The sequence below is a fragment of the Arvicola amphibius genome, chromosome 15 (genome assembly GCF_903992535.2).
Source record: "Arvicola amphibius chromosome 15, mArvAmp1.2, whole genome shotgun sequence".
NCBI lineage: Eukaryota > Metazoa > Chordata > Mammalia > Rodentia > Cricetidae > Arvicola > Arvicola amphibius.
Genome location: NC_052061.1, coordinates 30,759,618 through 30,782,645, shown reverse-complemented (window position 1 = coordinate 30,782,645; position 23,028 = coordinate 30,759,618). Strand labels below are relative to the sequence as shown.

Below are 23,028 nucleotides of genomic sequence, written 5' to 3'. Positions count from 1 at the left end.
TCCCAGGGCCTGTTTCCTAGAAAGAGAGGAATCGGACTCCTTGTAGGATCCTGCAATCCCGAGCATGATGCCCACTGCCCATGGAGTGTGTGGATGTATTTAGAATGAGTGTCAGTGTAGGTAGGTGGTCTGGGTGGGAGTCCGCACGTGGCTGGAACCATTACCATGAAGGAGGAGGAGCCCCAGAGTGGAGCATTGTAACATACAGAACAGAGCGGGGAACAGAGGGGAAAGTGTTTTGCATATAGAAAGAACATAGCCAACAGGAATTCCCAGAAATGGGGACTGAGGGAGTCTCCACTAGAAGGGAGTGAACAGGTTCAATCTCAGGGAATGTTTCAGTGGCAGAAGACAAACCCAGGATCCAAGTGTCAAGTTCAGCATACAGCTTTGCATGTCCCACAGCAGGAGTTTCCTCATTCTGGGATAGACTCTGTGACAAGGAACAGTGGCGGCAGCGAGCCAGCAGGTGGCAGTGTGGGCTTGAGTGTGGACAGCGCTGGATGGCAGACCTACATTTCTCCAGCAGGGACATGGAATTTCCAGAAGGAGCCTGTGGGTCCATCTTACAACTGCCCGCCCCCCGCAGGGTGACACCCCGATTTCCGGGCGTGATCTTGGGGGCTCAGCCTATGCTAGTGCACCTAAATATTAGTGAAAGGGAAACATGTCCAAGAAAGGAAGTCAGGCTCTTACTGTAAAGAGGTCACCAGGCAAAACCTCCATCTGAAGGGCGATGGGAAAGGGGAGTGCTTCTGCAGAGGGGAGCAAAAAGCATATTTCTGTCTGAATGCTATTTCCTATTTTTCTTGGCAGGATAAGTGTTTGGAGTTACAGAGGGTTACATAGCAAAACCCTGTTACAAAACAGAACAAAACAAAACAAAACAAATAAGTAAAAGCAGAGGAACACAAAAGGAACTCCTATGAAACTGACCATGCAAACACCCCTGGCTTCCCGAGCACAACCTGGCCTCACTGGCTCAAACCCAAGGTGTAGCCAGCTGGGCCTGTCAATATTCAGAGGCAGATTTAAGATTGCTTCCATTTAGGGGGTTCCTTTTCTCTCAATTGGCAGCCATCCGGAGCCTCAGTGCACGCCTTTGAAAGTTACTTCTCTCTGCATCTCTGTTGATACGATGTATTTATTTTGAACATAGTAAAGATACATTGCTGCTTATTCAGCCTAATCCAGGAAGGAGAAAAGCTGTTCTGTAGATCCCTCCGACATGATGAGTAGGCAGGGATGGTTTTTCTCCCCCCGCCCCCAGCACTTTCTAGAGCCACAGAAACAGACTGCATTTCTTAAAAAGCGTCTAGTCCCTGGGGTGCATCTGAAAGGCGATACAGTACAACAGACATATTTCTGCCTAGAAAGCAGAACGCTAGCAAGGTGGGCAGAACTGCTTGTAAACACAGTTCCCTCTCCCAGGTGGAGACTGTGACTCTAGCAGGCTGCTCACAGGATGCTACAGAACGGTGGGTGGGTCCCTTTCGGCTCTGCATCAGAATAAATACTATTTCTATAGAAAATAGAATTCAAAATAGCCATTCTTGTCACCCTCTGCTTAAGAAAGGGACTGCTGAATTTTCTTAGCCCTTCGTTGGAAAAGTTGAAATGTGGGAGGAGGGTCAATGGGGGTGGGTCTGCTGCTTCGGGATAAATGACAGACAAAAGGTGGGGAGTGGGGAAGGCAGGGTGTCTTGCTCCCTGCCAGCGGCAGTGCCAGCAGGACACTCCTCAAAGATGCTTAGCCATCACCTTGGGCAAGCTGGGTCTTTAAAGATCACCTCTGTCACCTTATATAGTCTTTGATGGAGTTTGCTGGAGTTCACAGGCCAGGATCTGAAACCTTCTCCAGCCAGCTATCTCCACATACCTCCTTCTGCGACAGGATGCTGGCAGCAGACAGTAGTCTTCTCAGAGTGGCATGGTGTTTTTTTTCCCCATGGGGTCCACATTCCTTTTATTTTTGTCTGTGCATATGTCCCAGAGAGACAAGGCCAGAATTCATCAAATCAGTCCCCAGCCATGAGTTGCCACCCTGGATGACAGCTTGAAAAGCTCTTGAAAGCTCTCAGGCTCAGGCTGCCAGGGCTGGCTGGGCATTGACTGAGCATTGGGCCATTCTGTGCCTAGAGTAGTGTCTGGGTAGCACTACCCATACCTTGTCTTCCTTGAACTCCCAGTCCTGGTATGGGCATGGGAAGAACCGTGACCTTCCTCCATGACACAGGCCCGTGGGCCTGTCCTCCCCCTGTACTTTGGGGTGGGTGTCTGAGCTAACCCACTAGCACCGCCAAGCTGAGGACATCGAGACAGCAAGGGGCTCAATGGGCTGTGAGGACCTCCAGGTCATGCCTAAGCCACCAGACCTGTTTTTCCACCGTGTAAGTGGCGGGATGGTGACACTGGGGCTCTTCTGCCCTGGAGTTGAAAGATAGGCACAGTGCGTAGAGGGGCCTCACGGGGACCTATCTCGGCTCCCAGTGGGACAAGCCCCCGGGGTAGGGCTTGTGGCAGCAGGTGGACCAAGCAGTTTCTGCAGGAGAATCAGATTGTGGCCACAGCCTAGAGGAAGCTGGGGAGAGGGAAGAAAGTAGGGCTTCCTACGTCACCTCTGCCCAGCACTGTTCAGAGAGGCACTACCACCAGGTGCAAGGCTGGGGTTGGGGGAGAGACACCAGATGGGGGACACTTCCTCTAAAGAAAACCTTCCCAGGTAAGTTTTGTAGTAGTGGGACCTGTGTCTATGCAGGTGTCTCTATGCGTGTGGTATGTGTCCGTGTGTGCACGTAGGATATGCCAGTGTATGTGTGTAGTCGTATATGCATGTGCGCCAGTTGTATGTGCACCTGTGCGCCCGGAGGAGATAGGGTAGCCTTGAAGGACCAGTGGGACTTATGGGCTGGGTCACTCACACAATCCTCTCAGGGCTGGCAGTTGGAGCCTGGGTTGGGGTGGTTGAACCCTGGGTGTTAGCTGGCTGTGGTTCTGGTCCTGGCAGTGGCAGCAGGTCAGATGGGGAGCCTGCTCCACACACAGCTTCGTAAGGTGGCAGCGTGTCCATGGAGACAGTGTGGAGGCCACTCTGGCCCTGGGTCCTCTGCTCCCGCTGATGGTGGCTGTGGCTGTTGCCTGAGTCCAGGACGCCATTCAGCGTGGGGCAGGAGCCGGTCAAGGAGTAAGGTGGCGGTGCATCCGTGGGGACGTATAGCTGAGTGGCCCCTGGTCCCACGCACTCCTCATAGCTGTGAGAGAAGAGGTTTTCACTCAAGGGTTATGGATCCTAAGACCTTAGGGCAAGTGGAAGAGTCTGTTCTGTGTGCTGAGGTGCTGCCCTCATTGTGGAAAACGGCCGGCCTCACACATGCTGGCTCCTATGAGACTATACCTGTCCCCAGGGAGGACAATCTGACACCCTTGAGACATGGCTCCTGTGTCGACTTAACCCCACATCCCATGTGAACCCAAGCGAGTCCCTACACACCTCTCTCTCTCTCTCTCTCTCTCTCTCTCTCTCTCTCTCTCTCTCTCTCTCTCTCTCTCTCTCTCTCTCTCTCTCTCTCTCTCTCTCTCTCTCTCTCTCGGGGTTTTAGATTCCTTGGAGCAAGAGCAGCCACTGGATAGGACCAGGCTGGGCACCGTGAATGGGCCAGGTAGGACCCCCTGAAATGTGTTCACTGCTGTCTTTGAGGTTTAGGAAGGAGCCCCTGGGGCCCTTGAAACCACGGCTGTAGGCTCAGAGCACCTGCTGCTTCTCCTAGCTCCCCTGGTGGGAGGGAAATGACACAGGGTCTGCAGTGGGAGGTGACAGGACTCTGACCCCTCTGCCCTAATGATGGGGACCGCACTGTCACTTCACCCGGATGCCCTAGTGAAGGCTGGCCATGATAATTCCTGTCCCAGTGCATGGGGCTTGGAATCTGGGCCTCTAGATGCCCCACTCGAAGAGCAGAGGCTTAGTGTCCAGCCAGCTTCCTTCTGTGCTCCTCCCTTGCCCTTACCACTGCCCCTGAGTCTCCTGGAGCAGTAGATGTAACTCCTTCAGGCTCTCTACAGTCTATTTCCTTGTGCAGAGTAGGATGGGCCACCCAATTTACTGCATTTCTCTTGGTGGGGAGAATGCACTGTGCGTAGTTGAGAGTGGGACCAGAAACCTATAGCTCCCGAGGGTGTGCCCCGAGGACAAGCCCACCTCCCTGTCCCCTAAGGAGTTCACCTGCTTTAGCCTGTATGGGGAAGGAACTGGGCTCTATAGGGTGTCTCTCTGTCCTTGTGGCTCATATAAAGTACAGGGCTGACAGGGGCTACTCTGATTGATGTAGGAGCTGCACAGGGATGGAGTCTGTGAGGAGGGGGGGAGGGTCTCTGTGAGTCAGAGCTGTCTAGGTTCATATCAGACAGGGGTAGCCTGATGAAAGCCTACCTGACTGGGATAACTGAGATTGGGACCCAGATGGCCTAAGGCAAAAAGGGTGCAGAAGGCAGGGACAGGATTGGAAAGGCAGGGTTGCATGCACACCATTGACACCTAACAGATGATAGGGGCTAGCCAAGCCTGGGGACTCTGTGGCTGCCCCTGCAATGTCTAAGAAAGACTGATCTCAGGGTAGGCATGGATTCCAGGGCGTCACAAATAGAAGCACTACATATTTCCCCCCTAAATGGACACTGATTCTATAGTCATGATCTCGAACACCCCACCATTCTCACCCCCAGGGAGATCCCTGGAGGGACTTAGAGGGGCTCTCCGAAACTTTCATGAGACTACCCCAAATCTACAAGACTCTCCTCCTCACCACCCGTCAGCCTGAAGAATCCCAGCTGGTCTCTGTAGTCCCTCCTGGTGACATTTCCTGAGTCATGTCCATCCTCAAGGGGACTTTCTTAGTCAGAGAGCAGAGGCTGTAACCATGCCCACTGGAATCCATTTGTATTTACACACGGGGAGCCGAGGTTCTTTCCATGAATAGGAGACCTTTTGATTCAGAAAACCCATTTCTCCCCCACACCATGAGGCCTCCTTACCCTGGTGGGGAATCTGGGTACAGCTCCCTGAGCACTGTGACATCCACGTCGCCATCGGAGCTGATGTCCAAGGGTGGGTGCCAGTCCTCAGCAGGGCTACAGGCGTAGGGCATCCTGCGGCTGGAATGGCTGTGCATGTAACCACCAGAAGCTGCAGAGAACAGAAGCGCAGGCAGCGCTAGGGACTTCCCTCACGGTAGCAGTCAGTCTGAGGCTCGGAAGTTCCCACGTCACCCCTCACCCCTTTACCAGGCCCTGCTGCCTCTGCCATGAGCAACACCATGAGCAACACCACCAGAAGGTGGGCACTGGGGGGTTCTGGGAGCTGAGTCACAGGGAGGAGACAAGGCTGGACCTATCCTGACGAGCTTCCAGGATGGATGACAGCTTAGCCCAGGGCTTGGCACTCACGGGGTGGTATGGGCTAAGCTTTGATAAGTTAGAAGCCAACAGTGGGAGAAGAGACATGTGCTCAGCACACACGTGACTCCAGAGACTAGTTCCCACTCCCCATACAGACTTCTCCTTACTCTTGGTCCAACAGCAATGGAAGAATCTAGATCAGGAACCACAGCCACGGGTCCAATTCCGGGATTATTCATGGGGACCGAGAAGACACTCAGAGGAATATACTGCAGACACATCCGTTCATTATTGGTGGCTCTGCCCATCTGGCAGGTCATGACCTTTATTCTATCCTCCACATTGCCTATATTTTTAAGGTTTTCTACAATAAGTGCATATTACTTTTCTACTAGAAAAAAATAAACCCAATAACAGGCTGTGCAAAGGAGCTGAGCCAAGATTTATTCCCCTTCAGGGTGTCGGCTGAAATATGGGAGCTTTGGAGTCATGTAGGAGAAGAGAGCCAGGAGAGACGAGACAAACAGCAGAACAGAAGCTAGGCCAGGGCCACTGGGCACTGGAGCTGGGGTCCTGCACTGCCAGAGTTGTCCAGAGGAATCTCTGGGCTCCAGCAGGGAAGAGCCACTTGCAGAGTTGGAGGTTGCTGCACCTCCTTTTGCAACGCCTCCCTGCTCCCAGTACCCTAACTTTGGAACTGTAGTTCTCACTCTGGTTCCAAGCCTTGCCACAAAGACTCATGAAGATCACTTCTTCCACGGCCTCTGGAAAACCTTCTTTGGTCTGGGTGCAGGTAGGGTGAACCACATACAGGCCCTGCTCTCGTGGATGTCAGCCCTGTGACTGAGGCTGGAGGCGCGGCTATGAGGGCGAGGAAGAAGGGGTTTCCCATGTCACTTTCCTGGTGGGAATAAGGAGGGCTGGAGATGTTTTCCAAGGGAAGTGAGCAGCCTTGGAGCCAGGCCCAGGCAGCTTCAGAACTGCTGCTGGGTAAGATCGAAAGGGTGGGTGCTGAAGGAGCAAGGCCAGGTGCATGGAGGAGGCAGGAGGCGCTGAGTGGGAGGAGCAGGAGGGCATGATGTACTGGGTCTACCTAGCACCATCCTGGGGTGAGGGATAGTTAAAGTGGTACCTGGACTCCTCATAGGAGTATAGGTCATGTTTGCCTGGTCCGGGCTCTACTCTTGTCTGCTAGGGAGAACTTAGCCCCTGGGGAGACTTGGAGCCTGGGCTGGCTGTCCACGTAAACTCGGGGCCTTGCCTGTCCTTGCAAACCTGCTGACTTTTCTTTTTAATCATAGCTAGTTTGGAGCATGTCACTAACTGGTCGTCTTTCTTCTATTGTGACAGACGACACTCCTCCCAGTGCTGTCTAAGCTTCTTGCTTCTCTCTAGACTTTCCCAGAGGAGCAACATCTAGGTCTGAACGGCCCTTGGCGCCTAAGTGTCTGTTGGACCTAGCCCTAAGGCCACAGGTACCCCTTTAGGAGTGTGCGGGGGTCAGTTCGAGTGCACCCAGGTCAGCGACCAGGGCTCACATCTCTAATCTGCCTCTTGCAAGAGGATGATCCCAGGTCCATTGCTCAACTGCTCCAATCTCAATTTTGGATCAGCAAATCAGGGGTGGGGAGCAGAGCTAGCAACTCAAGACCAAGGAAAATTTTGCATCAGATAATGCAGAGGAAGCTCCAGGCATCCATAGGTGATCTTATCCATCGGCCTGTGTCAGCTTCAGGTGTCTCTCACCTGCTGACAGGTGGCCCTCTATGTTAGCATCCGATGGTCCTTAACTGCTAACAGGTGGCCCACCCCAGCTGGCTCTTCCTTGCTCCCAGGCTCCTCTTGCCTTGGATGAGGAAGGCCTTTCAGGTCTCAGGTCTCACACAACACTTCAGCTACAGTGAGAAACCCCCCAGAGGCCTGCACCCTATGAGTCAAGCCTGCCTTTTTCTTCCCAACTGGGGGCAGGTGGGCTTTACGCTGGGTAGTGGCCCTGGCTGCTCCTGTGCAGACTCCTGTGGGCCTTGTTCCTGCCCTGGAACACTGTCTCAGAATCGGACCTTTCTGCTTCATTTAGATCATTGGTGGTCTCCATCAGGAATGAGACAGCCAAGTGGCCATGATCTATAAAAGGTCATGCATTCTGACATGACGGACACTCGGGGGACTGGTCCCTCTGCCCCATAGTCTCCACTGTGTGACAAGATACCCTGAAATAATGTGTTCTTTTTTCTTTGTGGGCTCTCAGTGATACATTTTTGCTAATCACTCATTCCAATACCCACTCACCCGCCAACCATCTCTCCATTCATCCACCTACCCAACTACCCCTGCTTACTCACAAATCCATCCATCCATCCGTCTGTCCGTCCGTCCATCCATCCATCCATCCATCCATCCATCCATCCATCCATCCTTCTATCCATCCATCCATCCATCCATCCATCCATCCATCCATCCATCCTTCTATCCATCTCTCCATCCATCCATCCATCCATCCATCCATCCTTCTATCCATCTCTCCATCCATCCATCCATCCATCCATCCATCCATCCATCCATCCATCCTTCTATCCATCTCTCCATCCAACCATCCATCCATCCATCCATCCATCCATCCATCCATCCATCTATCCTTCCACCCAGATACCAGCTGAACTCTGTCAGCCAGCATGAACCAGCAGTGACAGTGGCTGAGGAGTATGACACATTCTCCATCTGGCCTTCAGCCTCTCCCTAAGTCCTTCTCTTGATAAACTACAGGCTCTTCATGACATGGAGGACATGATAGTGGAAATCTGTGAACTCTTCCGGGTGGACCAGGATACTTTTGTGACCCCATGACAGACTCCTCCCCCCACCCCCTGACACCTCTGTAAGTCAGTCACAGTGACCAGAGCTCACCTTGGCCCTGCTCGTATTCTCGGTGTCGGCGCCGGCGGTGGCGGTGATGGTGATGGTGGTGGCGGCGGTGGCGATGGTGGTGTCGCTGGATCCGGGCCTGTCGGTCCCTTCTGATGCTTCCCACGATGATGGTAATGCAGGAGAGGGTGATGACCACACCTATGACAGCGCTTGCCACCAGCACCGGAGAGACCAGCAGGTGGTTGTGCTCAGAGCTCTCGGAGAATGTGGTGGGGTAGAAGTAGCTGGTGCGGTTGTATCGTGCTACTGCAGACAGAGAGAAGGGACACTGAGCTGGGTCCCAGGCCTGCCACACACCTTCCTCATTCAACCCTGCCACCCTGGGAGTCATTTATCCCTAAATAAGTGGAGGACAGTCAGGATCAGGCTTTTCATCTTGGTTGCTCCTGCTGTGGGGGAGGGGAGCACTATAGGGGCTTCTGGTGTGTGCAGGTTACCTTCCTTCATTTCTTCTGGACCTCTGCTCCAGGAGCCCCACTAGCCCACAGATAGGAAAACCCAGATAGGGCAATGGACCTGCTCAAGACAGAGCTGAGGCTCAATCCCAAGAATCTTAGTAGTAGACTGGGACTCTTTCCCAAAAGATGTCAGGTCGAAACATCTTTACCGAAGTCTTGAGAAGGGGTAAGTGTAGTGGCATTTTATTTGTATTTTAATAAATAAAGCCTGCCTGAGGATTAGAAAAGTAAAACAACCACACTGGCCAGCCTTGCAGACCAAGTAGCAATAATCTCAGTAGCCACACTAGTTTGCCGCAGAAACCAGGTAGTAGTGGTTCATGCCCTTAATCCCAGAACTAGAGAGGCAGCTCTCAGTCTCAATCTTATTCTGAGATTCCTGGAGGCAGGATCGCCATTTTCGACTGAGGTCAAGATAGGAGCCAGTGGCTGACTTCTTTGCTTTTTTGGTCTTCAGGTTGCACCCCAATATTTGCCTCTGAGTTTTTATTAACTGCATTAATAAGGCAGAATATAAGGACTTGGGCAAGGGTCTCAGAGAGGGATATAAATCAGCCAGAGCAGCCACAGGTACCTGCCACATGGTGCATGGAGAGCCATCATCTTAGTGAGCACCACTGAATTCCTCCAGCTCACTGAGGGTGGGTGGAGGTATCTCTTATCAAAGCAGATGGGGCTCAATGCTGAAAGAATCCATCCCATAGCTGACTAGTTACTGTGTGTGGCTGAGCTGATCTGAAAATGTGGCCCCCACGTCCAGAGGCCATGTCCCTCTCTAGCATCCCTGGCCCTTGGTGGGGACCTTTCCTGAGGTGTATCCACAACCTCTGGACAATAGTGGGGCACGGATTCTCAGATTTGTTGGACCTTGGGGGCATGGCAAGCATGATGAGAAGTCAGTTCGTTCCTGGACCCTGTTCTGAGAGGGGTTTCCATTTGTCTGCCCATGGCCCATGTTAGGTACACCCGTTGACTAGAACTGTAGGAGGTTTCCAGGCCTTGCATTTGAGAACCCGTTGTGTCCTCACGTCCAGCAACAGGCCAGGTATATCAAAGGTGCCTAATATGTGTGTGGTCTGAGTGAATCCAGAGAGGGTTTTAGCTGCTTTGGAGGCACGAGGCTTCTGTCTTGGGGGGCAAACGAGTGGAGCTTGAATGGTGACCTGCCTGGGTAGCTGCAGAAAAGCCTTTTAATCCATGTGAAGGTCTCTACATCTACCATCCAACGGTGACTGATTTTTCTCTTCAAATTCCTTCCCAGCACGTACCCTCAAGCCCCACTACACTCAGTCCCCAGCAAGGACAGGTGGGTAAGGGAAGAACTGGGTAGCTTAATTGGGTCTGGAACACACTGGGCAGCAGTTTGGGCTCACACTGGGAGCTTTGCAGGGTATTGCTCATCATCAGTAGGGGTGTGTGTCACTGTTATCCGTGCCTGATACACTTTGATTGCTGAAGTTCAGTATTAAAATCTCCCCTGGTGGGATGGACACCCCATGGTCCTAGCTGGGCATGCATGCCTCTCCTTGGCCCCCATTTCTTGTGTGTGTGTGTATGTGTGGGCACATGTGATCATGTGGAAACCCGAGGGTGTTGTCCATAATCACCTCCTATCACTCCTCCACTTCATTTATCAAAGCAGGCTCTCTCAATCAAACCCAGAGCTTGCTGTTACGGCCCCTATAGGCTCATGTATTTGAGTGCCTGGTCATTAGGGAGTCATACTACTTGGCAGGGATTAGGAGGTATGGCCTTGTTGGAGTAGGGGTGGCCTTTGAGGAGGTGTGTCACTGGGGGTGGGTTTCAGGGCTTCTAATGCTCAAGCCAGGTCCAGTGTCTCTTCCTCTCTCTTCTTGCTGCCTGCTGATCTGGATATAAACCTCTCGCTCCCTCTCAGCACTGTGTCTGCCTGCAAACCACCATGCTTCCCACCACAAGGTTAATGTACTAAACCTCTGAACTGTAAACCAGCCTCAACTAAATGTTTTCGTTATAAGAGTTGCCATGGCCGGGTGGTGGTGGCACATGCCTTTAATCCCAGCACTTGGGAGGCAGAGGCAGGCAGATCTCTGTGAGTTTGAGGACAGCCTGGTCCACAGAGCTAGTTCCAGACAGCTATGACTGTTACACAGAGAAACCCTGTCTCAAAAAATTAGGAAGGGAGAGACACAGAAAGAGAGAGAGATGCCATGATCACAGTGTGTCTTCACAGAAATAGAACATTGGCTAAGACAGAGAGAGACCCTTGAAAACAAACAAACAAATGGACGAATGGTATAGTAATATTTTGTTTGTGCTTGCCTGAAGATCAGAGTACGGAGCTAGCCACATTAGTTAGCCATAGAGGTCATGCAATTGTGGTACATGCCTTTAATCCCAGCACTTGGGAGACAGAGGCAGGTGGATCTCTGTGAGTTCAAGGCCACCCTGGATTACACGAGACTGAATCAGCCTAGAAGAGAAACAGAGCCAAGTGGTGGTGGCTCACACCTTTAATCCCAGCACTTGGGAGGTGGATATGGGAAATGATATGGCTGTGGGGAGAGAGGAATATAAGACAGGTGAAGACAGGAACTCAGCATTCAGTCTGAGGATTTATAGAGACAGGATCTTGTTCCCTTGTTTCTGAGGATTTCAAAGAGGTAAGAATTAGCGGCTGGCTGCTCTGCTTCTCTGATCTTTCAGCTTTCACCCACTAATATCTGACTCCAGGTTTTTATTATTAAGACCAATTATAATTTGTGTGACAAATGAGAGAAAGGAAGAGAGAGAGAGAGAGAGAGAGAGAGAGAGAGAGAGGATGATGAAGTGCAAGTCAGAGCCACAGTGAGATGGGCTTCACACTCACTTGGATGGACTAACCAGTGAGATAGATAACACCAAGTGTTTCAGAGGGATGAGAATCTTATAAACTGCGCACAGGCATGTACACGCTATTGGCTGTTTTCTAAAAGTACTCTGGTCCTTCCCAAATGACTAAACATGATTTCAGATGACCCAGCTGTCTCCTCCTCGGCATATGCCAGGAAAATGAAAACACATCTGTGCAAATTAATATTCAAAATGATATCACAACAACCCCCAAAGGTGGAACAAAGACGTCTTCTTTCTCGGTCTTTAGAGTTCCCCTTAAAACCCACCCCCTCAGAGACGGCCAAATTTGGAGATCCAGGGGTGTTACCTTTGGGAGGTGGGGCCTCATGTGGGATCTGTTAGTCACTGAGGATATGTCCTCCAGGAAGATTGAGAGCTTCTGGTGGGCTCTCTGCTCTGATTAGAGATCTGTGCACCAATGCACGTTCCCACCACTGTCACCCACGTCAAGGAGTGGCTAAGGCTTCCCTATGGTATTTGCACTTGGAACTGTCAAAACCATAAGCTAAAGGAACCTCTTATTTTATAACATTAGGGGCTTCATACACACAGCCAGGGCAGAGTGACTTTACCCAGCCACAGAGTGTATAAAAAATGTGTGTTCTTCAAATGTCACTCATTGTGATCTCTCAAATCTCACTCATTTGTTTACTTATTTATTATGACATTGTGTAGTGGGGCTCCCTTACTAGTAGGTTAGCCCCTTGAAGACAGACTTCCTTCCCATCTGCCTTGCCTGACTCACTGAATCTGCACCTGGTCAAAGGCCAGGCACATAATAAATGCTCATTAAGTATCCGCAGGATGACGGAATGAACTGCGGTGGACTTGGTTGGCTCTCTGCTTTCTCTTAGGCTGGAATCCAGTTTCTCTTCTGTTTAACAGCTTGCATTTTAGACAAAGTGCCAACTCATTTTAACTGTCAGCTATTGTTTTTCTTTTTCTTCAAGATGCAGACGAAAGATGAAACACCTCTCCACCCACCCACCCCCACTCCAAAGGGATAATTTTAAAACTGTGTTGTCTGACCTCAACTTAGAGCAAATCCGCAGCATGCTTTCCACCACTTCACGTCTGTGCCAGTGACAGGCACTACTAATCGATCACGATTCTTCTCTGTTTGGTAGTCTTAGCATCCTTTTCCACGCGGTACTCCATGCAATGACTTGAGCTGCCCAGAGCCAGTCATGAAATCTAGTTTTGAGCCATCAATCATTCAGTGTGATACAATACGCCATGCTGTCCCTTCTAAACCAATGGTGATACTTTTGCTCTCACATTCAGAGTCAAGGGCAGAGAGTGTGGTGTCTGGGGCTTAAGCTACGGGCGGGACAGAGAGCTGAGGGCAAGAATCTTGCTCCTAGTGGGGCTCTAGACTGTCCCGTTCTGAAACCATATATGGGGAACGTTGGGGACACATTAGTCACACCCTGATCTAAAGCAGATGTATACGATACTAGAAAACTGTTGCTGTAGATGGAGGTGTGTGTGTATGTGTGTGTGTGTGTGTGTGCTAGCACGCATGTGCAGATATGCCCTGTCTGCTATGCTCAGTATGAAGATCCTACTGCCCACAAGGAGTCAGCCCCAAGGGGCTCCTTGAAGATGTCCCTCCCTCCACCTTACGGCAGGAGATGAGAGCCATGCCTTGTCTGCGGACTCCAGGCTCATCATGGGTTGGGTGGGAGAGGGCATCATCTCCCATGCCTGCAGATAAAGCCAGTTGGCGCCAGTGTCTCTTGCATGGCTGGCTGGGACATTAATCTCCCAGTCACCATCACCCACAGAGGAGGTTCTGCTTTAAATTATGGGAGCAAGGCTCACAATTTCCAAATGCAGGGCCATTTTATCAAGAAGATAAATTTGCCTGCAGAGCAAAACCATGACAGCCCCCTTCAAACCTCTGCCTCCCTGTCCCCTGCACCAGCTGCGGCAAGAACAGAGGAAGAAGACAGCTCTGTCTCCGCCCCTGACTTCTTTTCCAGGCAACTTCATGTGCTCATGACCACATTAACACCACCTCACCATGTACACAATTCCCTAATGGGTCACCATCCCTCAGGGCCAGCAGGAGTGGCAGCTGTTTCCCGACGACCTACCGTGTGGCTCCATCAGACCATCTCATTTAATTCAGTGATGAGGTCCTTAGGTGAGAGGTAAGGAAACAGCCACCGGGAGATTAAAAATTCCCGCCCCCCAAGGTTGCAGAGCACCACAGAAGGGGATCTGAATCAATGGGAAGCCAAAGCTCCCTTGTTGCACATTCAGATGAAGGTCTATGGATACCAGGGAGCCCATAGTTTCTCGTGAAAGGAAAATCTCTCCTGAAATGATGCCTGGCTTCTTCTGGGCTACTTTCTGTGTTGTCAGGCTGACCCAGGCTTATTCAGGCTGAGTGATCAGAACATGGCTGGTGAGATACCAAGCAGGCAGATACACATAGAAGAAGCAGTTGAACAGGGCTGGGCCATGAGCCACTGCTCTGTGGATGGTCACCTCTGGATTGATTCCAGAACACCCGGAGACATTCTGGACTACTGAGTGGGACCCGTGGGTGACTTGCAATTGCTGTGCTGTAGCTTTCCCAGGTTGAGCATTTTCTATGTATGCACCAAGCAGGCAAAATACTCTCTGCACAAAGGTCTAGCTCATTTAATCTGGGCTGTGATCCTTAGAGGCAGGTGTTGTCTTTCTGTACACTTAAGAGGCACAGGGCTGGTCAAAGGGATGGAGCCAGGGCTTGGGGTCAAACTGCTTTTTTTTTTTTTTTTTTTTTTTTTTACAATTCAGGAACCTGTGAGCCAAGAGCCAAGAAGCCTTAGTTTGGAGCTCTGGAGGGTGAGCACTTACCCTTTCTGTCTGTCACTCCCTCTACCCAGGGAGGACTAGCTCAGAAAGGAAGCCTAGGAGCCACCGGAATGGTACCAAGAGCAATCAGTGATTCACAGCCCTGTGTGCCTTGGAGGAGGATGAAGGAGCTGCTCTGTCTGGGTCAGTCTCACTCACCCATTGGCCTACCCTCCTGTCCATCACTCACCCAACTCTCCAGTCTAATTATAAGGTTCACAGACATGTGTAAGCCAGGCAGAGTATGAATATCGATCCAAGAGAGATCATCAGGTCTTATGGGGTTTTTGTTTGTTTTATTTTACTTCAAGATATCATGTCGCATCTTACTGTGTGGCCCAGGCTGGCCCAGAACTCACAATCTTTTAGCTTCCATACTGGTGTGGGATTGTTTGTGACTTACGCCTTCAAACAGGTCTGGCAGATTCCACTGCAGAAGAACTTGGGGCCCCTGATGAGGGTCCATGCAAGTGAGGAAACATGGGGAGTATAGGCTGCAGAGGAGACCGGTGCTGAGTAACCTTGGAGAGGCTGGCAGGGCCAGACCATGAGGGCTCTTTTTTTTTTTTTTTTTTTTTTTTTTTTTTTTTTTTTTTTTTTTTTGGTTTTTCGATACAGGGTTTCTCTGTGGCTTTGGAGCCTGTCCTTGAACTAGCTCTTGTAGACCAGGCTGGTCTCGAACTCACAGAGATCCGCCTGCCTCTGCCTCCCGAGTGCTGGGATTAAAGGCGTGTGCCACCACCGCCCAGCCCATGAGGGCTCTTAAAAGGCAAATAAAGAACTTCCCTTTGCCTAAGGGCAAAAAGGGGCATGGTCAAAGCTTTTCAGAGTCCCTGGACTGCTGAATGGGAGGCAGACTGCGATGGGAGGCAGGACACTTGGGAAGATCCTGCTGGATCTGGTACTGGGGGGGGGGGTGCGGGCAATATCAGCATAAGCATGGATCTAGGGATACAGGGTGCTCAGCACAGTCTCCCACACCACGCAGGGCAGAGCCCAGACCTCGGCTCAGGAAGACAGACTTGGTGCCAAAGCCTACCACTGCAGAGTTTCTTGGCTCCATCTGCCTGTCCTTTGAGTAAGCTTTGGAGACATCCTTAGTATGGTCCTAGTATGAAGATGGGATTCTAAGGCCCCACAGGGTTGGGGTGGTACCTGGATTCACAAGCCACTAGAGTGTCAAGCAGAAGCCAAATGTGGTGCTTCTGGGTTAATCGTCCGGGAATGGGCCGGGAGTAACACTAACTCAGAAAGCACTAAGAGATCTGTGTGGATGCCATTGTCACGCCATCACAGGGGCTAAAGTACCATGCTGAAGATCATATTCCAAGTGTATGCTGGTCTGGGATCCAAGCCAGATCCCAAGCTTCTCTGGATGGTCCGGCAGCTCACAAAGCAGCGAGGCACAGAACAGGCACTGTGTTTTGGGTGGCTTTTCCCTGGGAGCTTTATGTGCTGGAAGTTCGGGCCCCCAAGTTACAGAAGTGAGAGGTAGTGATCTTTACGGGGTGGGGCTCAGTGGAAGAGAGACAGGTCATGGACCACCACTCTAGGGGAGGGATTAATGTTGGTCTTAGGGCAAGCTGGGTCTTATGGAAGCAGGTTGCAGGACCATTATGAAAGAATTAAGGGCTGGAGAGATGGCAGATGGCTCAGTGGTTAAGAGCACTGCCTACTCTTCTAGAGGTCCTGAGTTCAATTCCCAGCAACCATATGGTGGCTCACAACCATCTGTAATGAGATCTGGTGCCCTCTTCTGGCCTGCAGGCATACATCCAGACAGAATACTGAGAATACTGTATATTAATAAATAAATAAAATCTTAAAAAAAAGAATTAATGTGACCCCAAGGTCCCCCTCTTCCTTCCTTCCTTCCTTCCTTCCTTCCTTCCTTCCTTCCTTCCTTCCTTCCTTCCTTTCCTTCCTTCCTTCCTTTCCTTTCTTCCTTCCTTCCTTCCTTCTTTCTTTCCTTCCTTCCTTCCTGTCCGTTCCCCTCTCTCCTTTCCTCCCTCCTTCTTTCCCTCCTTCCTTCTGTCCCTCTCAAGGCTCTTAGTAGAAGCCAACACCAGTGCCTTCTATGCCTCCAAAACCATGAACCAAAATAAATGTCTTTTATTTATCAACTAACCAACCTCAGGTATTCTGTTTCTTAGCAACAAATAGACTAAGATATCAGGAAAAGAGAGTACAATGGGTAGGTAAGGGGGGGTAGTGAAACATGTTCTAATCTGGCTCTAACACTCACTGGCTATGTGACTTTGGACATGTTCGTCTCTGGACCTGCTGTCTGCCTTGAACTGCTCTCCCTGAAGGGAAGGTGAATGGAGTTAAGAGGGCAGAGAGAGGGTGACAACCATGAAGGGAGGTCATGAGATTCAAGCTTTTTCTAGACCGCTGGGGCAAAATTGGCTCCAGTTTGGAGAATTTAGGCTGGCAGGGACACTGTAGCAGACCTCTGCTACTAAATCCTTGCCGAATACAGCATTTTGGAGGCCCAATGGTCTCAATGAGCACAGAGGATCTTCCTTAGAGCCCCCAAGCTATCTGAACCTTGGGGCCGTGGAGAGGGCACAGAGGCACCGAGGTGCTGACTCAGCCTTTTTGGAGCATCTTCCTGTCCATTCTCCCAGCGATGCTGCTGAGAAAAAGAAGAGGTGGAAGCAAGGACACAGATCTGACTGATGGCTCCTGTCACAAAAATTCTTAAGGCATTTGTCACAGGTGCACTTCCCTGGGAAGTTTGGCCTCAGCAAGGTCCGCCCTCACAGTAGAAGTGGACAGGGTGGCCATGCCCTCGCCAGAAGGGACGGAGGGAACATGGCACATGCACCATCTTTCTCTATTCCAGCTTCCTGCGGGGGGCCGGGGAAGAGTGTAAAGACCGAGCTTGTCAACTTGGACCCTATTACATCTCCTCCCCCATGTCTTGAGTGCCATCTCAGCTCCCTAAAGAGGCTGGCACAAGGATGTCAGAGGGCTGGGCAGTTCAGAGACATCTCAGAGAGGACACAAAGGGTGACATGAGGAACAAAATGAGAGGTGGGGGGAGCATGGACAGAATCACGGAGTTAGGTCCTAGAGGAGTTCCAGGAGACGGGTGCGCTCCCGGGAGGGGTGGGGATGCTGCCTTAGACCACAGGGGTGAGGTAAGGTCATTGCTCAGGATTCTTTTGACAACGGGATGTACTGCTATAGGAAGTCCACTATTGTCATATCAGGATCTGTTTGTGATGTCAGGAGTGGGGGCAGATTATGGTAGAATGAAGTATAAAGTTGTCTACTTATTCATCAATTCTCCATTAATTGACCCAACTAACAACTTATTCACCCTCTCAGGCATTATCTAGGTATCCTCTCAGCATACACTTAGTAATCCACTTATCGGTCCATCTGTTCATCAATCTATCCATCCATAGACACATCCCTTCACCCACCTAGCCACATTCACCAATCATCTTCTACCTATCCACCCACTCATCCATCATTCATCCACCCGCCCACCTATCACCCACTCGTTCATCTGTCCACCATCCATTTAGGTATCTACCCATCCCTTCACCCATTCTTTTACCTACCCATCTACCCATATTTATCCATCCAACCATCCGTCTACCCACATACCTATCCACTCACCTACCCATGCACTATCCACTATTCATGCATTCCTTACCAATACTCACCAAGTGCTTATTCCACACACATGCTAGGCTTGTATGGTAACTATCACTCAGACAGAAATGAACCTCTCAAACTGGACAGCAAGAGATTCCCAAGCAGATATCCTGGCATGCAGAGGGGGAGACTCGGTGTATCCTGGAGTTTCCTGGTCCCACTTCACTTCTGCTCCCATCTGGCCTATAAGTCAGAGTTAACCAGAGACCACTACGCTGCCAAATAGAAGGTTTCAACCACTACGTTCAGATATAACTGGAAAAATATACGTGACCACCCACAAGTCCTTAATGATTCTCTAAACATGAGCTCAGAGACACATCCTTCCTCTCAGATAAACACACTAAAACGGGCTCAGATGTTCCTCCATATATCTCAGCCCATATCTTTATCACTTGGTAATATTTTATCTCTGGCTTGCAGAAATATTTATTCACTGGCTGGAAGTCCACTGGGCCACACTCCCTATTTCTGAGCCAGCTGTGGTTACAGACCAAGCTGTGGCGAAGGATACAGTTGTCTAAAACCCACACCTGCTCTCATTTCCCTGCTTAATGCATCCCTGGCCTCCAGGGCTTCCCTCTCCTCTGCCATCTCTATCTAGAGTTGGCTCCACATTGCCTCTCTTTTTCACAGTGCAGAGGATTAAACTCAGAGACCTGTGCATCCTAGGCAAGTACTCTACCACTGAGTAGCTCCGTGATGCTGATAATTAAAGCTAGCTAGGACAGAAACTCAATGGAAAACATATTCAGGATATGAGTATCATAAACATCATTGTTTTCTCCAAAGACCTGATACACAGAAAAATAAATCTGGCTCACATATTTTTGTCACATGCCTATGAAGCTAACATTCAGGAGACCGAGACTGGAAAAGCAGTTCAAGACCATTCCCTACTACATAGTGAGTCTAAGGCCAGCCTGGGCTAGGCGACACATTGTTACAAACAAAGGAAAGAAAAACAAAATGCAGCAAGAACAAAAGACCAACGGAACTGCATGACTGATTCTTTCTGCTCTTTCTGCTTTAGCCCCCAGGACACTCAGAAATACGCCTGCAACTGAACTCAACATGAATAGAAACTGGTCTTTCCTCTTCTTCCTTGGGCTAATTATCATTATTAGTAAGAAAGAAAATCCTGATTATTTCTGTGAGTCAGACTTAGGGTCTGTGTAGATCACCACTACACTATTTGCTATTTCAGAGCTGAATAACTACCTTGGCATGGGGGCATTGCCTATACCCACCACCACCCAAAATTAAAAGGTTCAAAAGCTTTAGGGAGAGGAAGTCCTGCAGGTGGTAAATGCAGTCATTAAAACCCTTGGTTAGTGACGTTGGCTGTCCTCATCGCTCAGATGAGGTAATTATGTTTGAAGGTGTTTCTGTGAATTGCACGAGACCATGTAAGTAGATTTATATAAACACTCCATAAATGCAACCGCAAAGGCTGGCCACAGCTCTAAGGACACCATTTCAGTCCTATATGAGCAAAGAACAGTGAGATTCAGTGGAGTGCTTGCCTGGGATTGCTTCCCACAGTTCCTCACCATCTCGGTCAGCCTGAATGACACAGGCTATGAGCGCTGGCAGCTTCCCTGCTACTGTGAATGAAAGAGAGTATAATTTACTTAGGATGCTATCAGTTAAGCAGTGGTCACAGCGGTGAATAAACAGGGCTAGCTGCGACACAAGCCTCAACTTGTGGCCCTGAGTCTTACAAAAATGGGTTAGTGGGCTAGCTGGTAACTGAACGGGGAAGAAGCTTCAATGGCCCATGTCTTAGGGTTTTTATTGCTGTGAAGAGACACCATGACCACATCAACTCTTACAAAGGAAAACAGTTGGGGTCGGCTTATAGTGTCAGAGGATTAGTCCATTCTTATGGCAGAAGCATGGCAGCATGCAGGCAGACATGGCACTCAGAAAGGAGCTGAGAGTTCTACATCTTGATCTACAGGCAACAGGAGGTGAACTGAGTCCCATGCTGGGTGTAGCTTGAGCATATTAGACCTCAAAGCCCACCTCCACAGTGACACATTTCCTCCAATGAGGGCACAGTACTCCATTGAGGCCCTGCCTCCTAACAGTGCCACTCCCTATCTGCCAAGCATTCAAACACACGAGTCTATGAGTGTCATACCTATTCAAAACACCACACCCTGAGAGACCCTCCAGATTCCTGGGGTTGACTTCTGCCTGGGATGCAGTAGAATAGAGCCTGGATCTCTTTGGCTGATGCAGCCTTTACTCCTACACAAAGAGATATAAGCTCACTGAGAAGTCAGTGTTTTCCCTAGGCCTCACACTGCAAAGCCATCAGCAGAGAAGGTGAGTAAGCTTTACTATCGGGAAGCATTTGAGAACAACCTGTGACTGTTCTTTGGGTGAACACTGAGCCATGCAGACACCAGTCAACTATAAGGAAAGAAATCTTAAAACTATAGCCAAGAAAGAAAAAAATCCAAGTTGAAACATGAGCAACTGTATGTTGTAGTAGAGACAGATTTTTACAGCCTTAGTTCAAACCACATCCTAAACAACCGGACAAACCACAGCTCCTATGGCATAGTTACTATATTATCTAAAATGTTTAATGCTCAACAAATGCACAAAAAGAAACAGGAAAATATGAGTTATAGTCAGAAAATATCCAATAAAAACAACAAAAAGCAGCAGTCAATAAAAGCTGTCTGTGTGCATCCTCAGAAATCAGACTGAACAGACAAAACTTTAAAGCAATTATAAACATGGGTAAGTCGGTAAAAAAAAAGTTATGTTTAAAGAGTTTAAGGAAAGTGTGACTGCAAGGCTCCAGGGAGCAGAGAATCTTGGCAAACCACCGTAGAGAACTTGATGGAGCCAGGCAGGGTCATGCACACCTGCAATCCCAGCACCGGGGAGTCCAAGCCAGGATGACCAGGAGTTTGACGCCATCCTTGCTGTTGTAGGTTCCTTCCTATTGCTGGGATAAAACACTCTGGTCAAAAGCAGCTTAGGGCGGAAGTGGTTCACTTCAGGTTAAAGGTGACAATTTATTGAGGGAGGTCAGGGTAGGAACTCAGGAAAGAACCTGAAGCAGAGACCAGAGGAATGCTGTTTGCTTACTCACAAGCTCACCCTTAGCTTGCTTTCTTACACAGCCCAGGACTACAGTGGGCTGGGTCCTCCTACATCAATTAACCAGGCAACCTCCCACAGATAAATCCATAGGCCAATCTGATCTGAGTATTTCCCTCAGAACTCCCTTCTCAGGTGGTTTGAGGTTGTGTCAAGTTGACAGGGAAAGCTAACTAGGACTCTCTGCTAGTTCAAAGCCTGCCGGGGATACGTAAAACCTTGTTTGTTTGTTTGTTTGCTTGTTTGTTTAACAAATAGAACTGAAAAGACAATGCTAAGAAACCACTAGAGGAACTCAACAGCAGATTTCAAGTACCAAAGAACTGGTAAATTAAAAAATAAATCAACATAATGTCATTCAATGTGAATAGAGGGGGAGGAGGGAGGAAGAGGGAGAGGGAGAGAGAGAGAGAGAGAGAGGAAGAGAGAGAGAGAGAGAGAGAGAGAAGAGAGAGAGAGAGAAGAGAGAGAGAGAGAGAGAGAGAGAGAGAGAGAGAGAGAGAGAGAGAGAGAGAATGAACAGAGCCTCAGAAACTTATATCAAATTTCCCCCAATTTGGCAACCTACTCTACATAAGCCAAGAAACTCAGCAAATCCCAAGTAGAATAAACACAAAGAGAGATCCCCACCTCAGCACATCAGACATACTACTGAAGGCCAAGGACAGAGAAAGCACAAAAGCACATACAGGAAAGACCTGTTAGTGGTTAAGGGCTAATAAGAAACCATGGAGCACCTGAGGCAGTGGATGGCACAGTCAAGCTAACTTGAGCGCTGTATTAGCAAAACTCCCTCAAAACTGAAACAAATAAAAGAACTTCCAGATAAGCAAAAGCAAGAGGCTTTGCTGCTGGAAGACTTGGTGTGCAAGAGACACTAAAGCTGAGGGAGAGGTGCTAGCTTTAGTAAGTGCTGGCTTGATTCCACAGGAAGGAGGAAATGCAAAGTTAGGGTTCAGAAGTATATTCTTTCTCATTTACTCTTTTTGAAATAATTTATTGATGTGTATGTATGTGTCTGCAGATGTGGGTGCCCATGGAGGCCAGAAGATGGCAGGGGTCCCCTGAAGCTCACAGGTACTTGTGAACCACCTGTTGTGAGTGCTGGGAACTGAACCGGACCTTGGCAAGTGCCCTAAACTGCTGAACCATCCCTTCAGGCCCCTCACTTCTACCTCTAGCTTCTTCAAAAGACACAAGGTTGTGCAATTATTAAATCATAATGCCATGGTGATATGCTCACATCACATGCAAATGCAGCAAATATGCTAATAAAAGCCCCCAAATGGGAAAAGAGGCATTAGGTCAAAGTTTCCCTATTATGCTGGATTGAGTTTCTACTATTCTGAAATAGACTGTCATACAGAGACACATGTACAACCCTCAGAGCAATTACTAACAGAATTTTTTTAAATCCCAGAAGACTACAACCAGTAAATTAAATATGTTTACTTCATGGCAGAGAGGTACAGGAGGAACACAGGGACAAAAGAGACACAAGACAAAAGGAAAACACTCATTAAAATGACCTTTGTGCTATTCCGTCATCTATGTTTTTATCAGTTTGTTTTTGTAAAAATGTATGGGTGAATCAATTACTTAAGCAACAGAGAGCACCAGAGTAAATAAAAGGGCAAGGGCAACTACACACTGACCACAAGAAATGCATTTTAGTTAGATTTAGAAAGCAAACAGGTGAAAGAAAATAAAAGAATGGGAGAAGAAATACCAAGCA

At 49.4% G+C, this 23,028-nt stretch overlaps 1 protein-coding gene across 1 annotated transcript in view; it reads right to left on the bottom strand.

Moving 5' to 3' along the window:
• Window positions 1–1,944: 1,944 nt before the first annotated feature.
• Window positions 1,945–23,028, bottom strand: part of Bean1 (brain expressed associated with NEDD4 1) — a 32,725-nt gene continuing 11,641 nt past the window's right edge. Inside the window, 5 exon segments of the mRNA XM_038313254.1 lie at window positions 1,945–3,251; window positions 5,032–5,182; window positions 6,123–6,177; window positions 6,179–6,231; window positions 8,305–8,565. Coding sequence (XP_038169182.1) covers window positions 2,918–3,251; window positions 5,032–5,182; window positions 6,123–6,177; window positions 6,179–6,231; window positions 8,305–8,565 — 854 coding nt within the window. The 3' untranslated portion in view covers window positions 1,945–2,917.